General features: G+C 43.0%; 1 protein-coding gene across 1 annotated transcript in view; it reads left to right on the top strand.

The window, feature by feature from the left end:
- The first annotated feature begins 3,819 nt into the window (after positions 1–3,819).
- Positions 3,820–8,500, top strand: part of LOC105558731 (homeobox protein rough) — a 13,705-nt gene continuing 9,024 nt past the window's right edge. The window contains exons 1-2 of the mRNA XM_012006588.1: positions 3,820–4,020; positions 4,682–4,940. Coding sequence (XP_011861978.1) covers positions 3,820–4,020; positions 4,682–4,940 — 460 coding nt within the window. The remainder of the gene's footprint in view (positions 4,021–4,681; positions 4,941–8,500) is intronic.

Here is an 8,500-nt window from a genome sequence, read left to right as displayed (position 1 = left end):
AAACAATCAGATCATCCGGGAAACCGAAAGGGGTGGTACGGGGCAGATGGGAACGGTGAGGGGGGAAAGGGGATCCATGATGACGCTGGGACGCCGCCGAGAGCGTTGCCCAAGTTTTTTAGCCGCCGAGCGGTTAATAGCCGGGGACGGCTTTGCGGAAGCGATCGTTGTCGCACGTTGTCGCTGTCGTTGTTTCCGTCCTGCCGCTGCTTGATCTCGCTTGATCTTTTGAGGAGTATAGAATGGCGGGTGCCGGGCGTGTAAAACGCGAATTAAAGATAATTGAGAGATAATATCGGGAGTGAATATTGGAAATATTATACGCGAAACGAAGCTGAAAGGAAATAATAATGACGCGCTGCGTTGCCGGGTATCTAAAAATAATTTTCAATTGACAACAACATTTCGCGTTTTTGCAGACCGTTAAATCTGAATTCAATGATAAATTACAGCGAGCAAGCAGATTAAAAATAAAAATTTCAATGTACACCCGAATCGAGCGTGCTATTAGCTGAATGAAACAGTTTTATTATCCATTTGACTCTTTGAGCCTCGTTTTGGAGAAAAATCCTTTTCTAAATTTTTGCGATTTAAAAATTATGAATGCCTCGCATTTTTGCGAAATCATTTATTTTTAATTGACCGAAACGTCGGAAAAAGCAACGGACACGGCGAAAGACCTTGGCTGAGGTAAATTTTTCGCAGTGAATTTAGAGATTAAAATCATTTGGGCACTAACGTCCGTCTTGGCTCTCATATTCTTTATCACTTCGTGTCTGTAAAAAATCTTCAACGTTGACAACGTTGTACAAAAAAAATGCAATTAAAATACGACATTCTCTGCTAACAAAATATCGCGAATATTACGCAGCAAAAGATCGTGTGTTGAAATTTTCTTGCGACACCAAGATTTGATTCTTATCTCAATATAACTTGACACTTTAGGTGTCATTAAAAAATTGAATGTTATTTTGAGTTCTTTTCCACTATTTCACAAAATTAACCAAAACATGTTAATATCTTTTCTTGAAAATTATCTCAACTATTCTAATTTGTTACTATTCGTGCAGTTTACTTATCCTGTGTCGGTTTTTATTACATCACATTTAAGGTTAAAAGAGCATAAACATAAATTTTAAGTATAGTATTAATTAATTAACATTTATATACTTGTCAAAAAGTAACATGCGCGATGAATATTATTTTAACTCAAACTTCAGAGCGAACTTTTTGGGACGTGCGACAAAATGTTAACGTTGACATTTTATTTTTTACTGTGCACATTTTGTATAAAACGAGTTTACGACCTGCCGCAATTGGATTCACCGCTCGCCGCTTGAATAATATAACATCTGTATTAGAAACGGAGACGGCGGAGAATAATACTTCGGTGAAAGATTGGAATTGAAGGGGAAACATTTGAATGCGAACGAGTAATAATAATCGGGGGCCATCGGCGTCGTTTCATTGCAAGAAAATTGAGAATAGAATGAACTCACAGCAATCTCGCTGTTCACGCTAAACCGCGCGCGATTCTTTTTTCATTTCTATTCGCGAAAACCCCCCTTTCATTTCCTCGCGGAGCGACGCATGGTTGGTATTCGCGATTATTAAAGTATAATAACTTGCGTTCTGCACCTTCGTTGTTTTCCCAAAAATTTACCACCCTTTTATCACATTGCGAATTCACGCTGCTTCATGACGCGATAAGTGCGTATATGATATTTGTAAAACCATTTTTCTTTATCTCAAAAATCGAGATGTATTTGAGATCGTAGAGTCACGCAGATGTTTATTATTTATTCGAGCGAAAGGTTCACATTTGCCAGAAATTCAACTTCAGAAGAAGAAAAATTGCACTTCCATAAATACAACAAATATAGAGTTTCCTCTATATTTGTTGTATTTATAAAAGTCTTCTGTTATAAGACAGGATTCTAATATGGGATAGCGGGGTTTCTGCTAAATTAATAGGCATCATCTGTTGGTTCCACCATGAATTTATATTGTCCTTGGAGCGAAATCCGTTTAGTGAAAAATTGATCGTTAGATCGTGTAATCGCTACGAAAAAAAGATTTGCGATAGAATTTGGGTGTTGAAAACTTGCTATCTCATAATAGAGGACTTTCCTCTAATAATTAATTTATTAGAACGAAGGAAACCCAGCGAGAAATGACTCGTCGGTCGATGTCGAAACGATACAACATTGACGAATTATTTCTCACTGGGATCATTGAACAATTCATCAATTTTAAGACGAGGCCTAGCCTTGGAAACTCCAAACGGTAAAATGACTTCGTACGCGTGTGGTGACTTTAAAAGAGGCAATCAAAAAGACGCCAAGCATAAGCCATCCGACCAAGAATTATATAATTTAATTATTTGAATATATTTTCTTAGAAGAAGAAACATTTTTATCTTCTCTGCAAAAGAAATGGCGCCCACTAAAATGGATATTCATACGAACTAGATATTTTCTTAATTTTGATATTAAAATGTTATATCCAAACGATCGAGCACGAGATTCGCGGGACCTCTTAAATTTAATAGTTTATTTAATTTATAAAATTAATAAATTTGATACTCGTTGAAACAATTTCGTCGCAGTGTTCCAAACGGCAATTTCAAATAACATTCCAGAAAGACTATAGTTTATCCTAACGTTTGTTACATTGAATATATACACGCGCGTATATTCCCGAGAAATGTAACGTTAAGAATTCACGGTTGAATCTCATTACACCAGTCGCGTCTCGGTAATCTTCGCGCCCGGCGAAGGATCCTTGGATGATCCTTGCAAACGCTTGGCGACACTCGAAGGAGACCGGGGCCGGGACGAGATCAATTCCGGGATATCCCAAGGGGTATCGCGTGTTTATCCGTTCGCAGGAAGCGAAACTTTCGGCCGCACAAATGCGGCCGCACGTGCGATTTCGCATAGGGGCGGTGCAGCGCCGTGCGGGGGCGAGGGAAGGTGGCCGAGGGTGGAGTGATATCTCCGGATGGGAAGGGAGTATCCCCCTACCGGAACGGGCTCCGCGCTTCTAGTCAGCACGAGGTGAGAGAATGGAGGACAGCCAGGTGATTCAGACGCGCGTGCCACCCCGCAGAAACTGAAACGTCCGCCAGCTCGCGCGGTCCGTCGCTCTTCTGGTCCTCGGCCTCGCGGCGGATCGCCCTCCGCGTACAGTGCGAAAGAATTTCCCAAAGAATCTCGCGGGACAACTTCGGCTACGACCGGACGGCGAGCGGTAGTCTTGTGAAGTTGTCACCGGAAGTTGACTCCCGGGACGCTGCGACGTCGAGTGAAAATGAACCCCGGTCGGATTTAATAAGGAGGCGTGTCGGGGATTAAAAGGACTGGAAAAGAGTGAATTGCATACGACGGGTTTCGAGACTCTCGAGGGATTGGAAATTTCGACTTGTAAAACTGTGAGACGCCGCGTTTTAGAAATTGGAGCGATTTCGAGTTACGGTTTTTACGAACGCGTTTCGGAAACATCGGCGGAACGGTTTTCTACACTGGAGTTAAATCCGACGACATTTGGACGGGAGGAATCCTGAATCCTTTTTGAAAAGAATACTCAAGATCCGTTTGTCGTCTTGTATAGACGTAAAGATCAACGTGGAACTTCCGAGGTTCTTTCATAAAAGAAGAACATTTTTATTTAGTCGCTTATTTATTTGGAAAGAATTGCGCCTTTAGGGAGTGACAGAGGCTCCTTCTAGATCATCCTGCCTCACCCAGAAGAAATATTCGGAAGTCTCTCGCGAGACGTCGTATGAACCATCGGCGGTGCGACTCGTAAGCCCGTTAAATGTCTGCGAAGAAGACGAGAAGGCCGTCCTCGCCGCGGCGTTTCTTCGCGCGGCTTTACGGCCATTTAGAGGCGACGAAGAGAACGGAGGATGACGAGGATGAAGATCACGCGCGAGAGAGCTCGGATTCCTCGCCGGAGATCATGGAGAAAGCATCGCACGGACTTCCCGATTCACCTGAATCGCGCAAAATGTTGCCGGTAAGTAGATTCTTCTCCCCACTGATATTAAATAGTGATTTTATTCGCTTCAACTTATTACCAAGAAGCGGAACTTAACAATCTCACCTTAACACACTCGTACCTTCCGTACCGTTTGCCCTACGCGCAATTAACTGTACCTAAAAATATCCCACCGTACTTTCTGTATGTCCTTATTTTCTGCTATTCCATCCTTATCTACTTTCTTCTCCCTACGCGGAGAGAGTTTTCTCTTGGAATTTATCTTGAAAATCATATGATCGCGGGACAACATGGCGTTTAGAAGATCTTTATAAGAGTCTTTGAAATTTTACCATACATTCTACTAGGAAAATTGTACTAGTAAATTGTACGGTAAAATTTTAAAAAATTCTTATAAAACTCTTTGAAATATCGTGGCGTCCCACGATTAACTTTCAGGATAAACTTTAAAAGAAACTTCTCCCCGTGTACTAAATGTAACTGGAAAATTGGAAGATAAAATCGCGACGGGATTATCGTAACGCAATAGTTTTAAGAAACAGCGTAAAAATAGATCTCTCTCGTCTCTCAATTTTGTTAAATTCTTCTCGAGTCTTTAAAGAAGTTTTCGAGACTTGGAGAAATTTCTTCAAGATGATGAAACTCGAGGATCCGCATTTAACTGTTCTATCCCTGCAAGGTGCCACACGCCAAGGACCTCGAAAAAGTACCGAACGACGTCGCGAATAGCAAAATATTCGAGAGCAAGGAAACGAAGAGGGACTCGGTGCTCACGGGTGTGAGACTGCCTTTCCTGCACGGACTTCTACCGCGGGGACCCGGTCAGACCCTTCATCTCACGCAGCTCGCGCATCCGCCCACGCTGCCGCCGCATCTTCACGTCCTGCCGAACCATCAGTCCATCGCCGAGCACCACTTCCAAGGATTCTCAGCCTTCCGTAAGCTCCCGTCGCTCCCGCAAATCTGCAAATTTCGGTTTTCCGCCGTTGACTAACGGTGGCGCGCGCACACGTGTCTTCCAACTTGTCCTGGAACAATCATGTAAATCAGGCGACTCCCGTCGTCCTTTATCAATTTTAATCAGGCAACGAACTTGAATTCTTCAACGTGACGGAATTGAATTAGCTTCGACAAGTATCGTTTTCTTTTTATAATCCAGTCAGTCAATTTAATTTAACTGATTTAATAATTCACGTTGTTGCTCTGAAATGTTTGAAAGCATCAGAATTTTTTGAAGATCCTCGGATTTTAAATACCTGAAAATAAACTGGCCTCATCGCGGGGTTCATTATGTCAAAATCTACAAGCGAAACGGGCAGTTACCCATACAGCACAGATGGTTGCAGTTACATTGCAGAAACGTTGCAATCTTGCAGAGACATTGCAGGGATATAAAATTGCAAACTTTCGATAGCAATATTGCAGCAATGTTTCAAAAATAATAAAAATACTGTATTTTCTATTTAAAAAATTTTCTAATTACGATAATTTTATAATGTTATTTTCGTTGATATCAATAATGCGCGAATTATTAAGTACTTGATCAGTGCGGTGTTGCTCGCAATCTCCATCTATTGCAAAGCGACATAATTTCTTTAGGTTGCTTCGCAATAGCTTGCTGTGTATTGAAAAAGGCCCGGATGCATATGTAATTAGTAAATTCTCTGCTTATGTACAACAACGAGAAATTATTCCAAAAATATTGCGCCGCAACATTGCTATAATGTTGCACTGCAAATCTCTCTGAGGGCGGACATTTCAACGTTGCTGCAATCCTCCAGAAACGTTGCAGCAATGTTGCGCAACGTTGCTGCAATATTGCAATATTACAATGTAACATTTCTGCAATCTTCCTGCAATCTTTCTGTGCTGTGTAGGTAGATGAGTTGTTAGACGTTCTGCGAATGTACCAAAATCTCAACGCTGGTACAATTGTCTCAATATTGCCTCGAGACATTTTCCATTCAACTTGACAATATACATTCAAATCCCGAATTTTAGAGGACGGATTTCATACAGCATTCTACGCGGCATTATCGCAACGTATTTTTGGTCAAGAAACAAGCATTCCATTGCATCCGTCGTGCAAGCTGCGTGAAGACACGTACATGGAAATGTAGGTGACTGCGTAACGTGTCTCCAAAAGCTCGACACACACACATACACGCACTCTCTCCTCTCTCTTTCCTTCTCCCTCTCCCATATTTTCTATCCCCTTCCTCCTCTCGCCGTAAGCTGAGAATCGAAAGACGTCTTTGCGTTGAAGCATTCGCGAATCAGTAAGCAGATTTTGTGATGTCGCATTACGTGACGCCGAGCGGACACGACCACCGTCCAGACGGAGAGGATATTCAGGCACTCTTCCGTCGTCTTCTGCGTCGACAATGGCGCGCGGTCCCACACGGGAATTATTTCTTGGGGATCAATTCGGACGCCTTTGAAATCTAATAAAGAGCTTCCGACATTTTCCCTCCTCGCGGCCCGGCCTTTTTTCCGGAAAATATTTTTCCCGTTTACATTCGTTCGTCAAATTGTCGGTAATGGGCAAATTTTTCAAAGAGGGGAGATCGCGAGGTGCGCACTGTTAAATTTAACAATGAGTAGAGAGTTACTGTCCCTACACTCTCTAAAAGTCAATCAAGTGGATTATCAGTGAAAACAGCGAATAGTCACTGATTTGCAGTTATAAGTAGAGGAAAGCCCCCCGTTATGAGACAGACTCCTAATATGAGACAGCGGGGGTTTCCGCTAAATTAATAGGCATCGTCTGTTGGTTCCACCATGACTTAATCGAATATATTGAGCAAGACCAGTGACGACTACTCATTGAGTCTCTGCGGATTTAACAGCACGCACAGGGCATTTTTCGCAAATTGTCCCGCGCGAAAAGTCGACGGATTTTTGCTAAAGTATAAAATAGGATTCGGCGTACGAAAACCGTGGGCTTCTTCGAGGATTCGATACGAAAAGCGCGCAGCTTTTTCAAGTTTCCAAGCGGATACAGACACTTTTCTCGGACACCTACCGCGAGATTTAAAAAATTGAAGGGAAACTTTCCTATCGGGACGACCTCCTCACTCATCGTAAGCGGAAGTTTTCTTCCATCTTCCACTCGTTCCGGGAGTCATTCGAACTGACGTTGGAGAACGGTATATCTCAACTGTGAAACAGGAGCTGTTCCGACTGAACAGCCCTCGCAGCTATAAATGACGGATTTTTCATAAAAATAGGACAAGTGCGGTGTGAAGAGCGGATTGCGGATTTCGGACCAGGTACCATTTCCAACGGTTTTGTTTTTTCCCCCCCACAAACCGTGTTCCGAGATACTCCACGGAGGATATCGCGACAGCCGAGGGCGGGGGAAGGATGAATTAACGAATTTCACTCTTCATCTGGAAAGTTTGATCGCGGAGCGACGACAAAAACACTGCGGGGACAAGCCGCGCGCGCGTGTGCGCGGTTTTATCCCGCTTCGACACTTCGTCGCGATATTGTGATGAGATTACGAGACGCAGTTGGCCGCTCCTCAATGCGAGAAATACGCGCCGCGATGTATTCCCTGTGAAAAACCCCGGCTTTCTCTCTCTCTTTCTCTCTTTCTTCCTTTTCCTTGCCCACCTAAGCCTCACAAGCCACCGCGCGACTCGACTCGCCGGAAAATACACGCGCCGGGTGTTTGTAAGTCGCTTGTATATCGCGAGGAATCCCTGTGCCTTATCTATCTCGCGATATACCTGGCCGGCGTATCCCGATTTCATCCTCCTCGAGCCCAATTTGTCCCGAGAGACGCTTAACAGGTGCCGCAGCATCATCGACCGACGTAATACGGGAAATCAACACGTACAAGAAATAATTTTTTCCGCCCCCGCGTTTATTCATTCTCGTTTATCGCTGAATATATATGTAGTGTTTCATGCAATAATGTCGACTGTCACACGCTTCAGAGAGCGATTGAAATAAAATAAAGAGACAATCGCAATAAAATTCGGCGATGGTGCGCCGAGAACTAGAAGCGAAGTAGTTATTTGCTACCTTGCTTTTAGTAACTGCTTCGCTTATAGTTCTCAGCGCACCATCGTCGAATTTTATTTCGATTGTCTCTCTATTTCGTTTCAATCGATCTCTGCAGCGTGTGACAGTCGGCATTATTAAAATTCCATGATGGTGGGTTGAGAACTAGAAGCAAAGTAGCAAGTATAAACCACTTTGCTTCTAGTTCTCAGCGCACCATCGTCGAATTTTATTTCGATTGTCTTTTTATTTTATTTCAATCGTTCTCTGAAGCGTGTGACAGTCGGCATTATTAAAATTCCACGATGGTGGGCTGAGAACCAGAAGCAAAGCAGCAAGTATAAACCACTTTGCTTCTAGTTCTCAGCGCACCATCGTCGAATTTTATTTCGATTGTCTTTTATTTTATTTCAATCGTTCTCTGAAGCGTGTGACACTCGGCATTATTAACATTCCATGATGGTGGGCTGAGAACTAGAAGCAAAGC

Source organism: Vollenhovia emeryi, unplaced genomic scaffold (assembly GCF_000949405.1).
Source record: "Vollenhovia emeryi isolate VEMERY1.0 unplaced genomic scaffold, V.emery_V1.0 DF939317.1, whole genome shotgun sequence".
Classification (NCBI taxonomy): domain Eukaryota; kingdom Metazoa; phylum Arthropoda; class Insecta; order Hymenoptera; family Formicidae; genus Vollenhovia; species Vollenhovia emeryi.
Note: the sequence above shows the minus strand (reverse complement) of the source record. Positions and strands in the feature narration are given on the sequence as shown.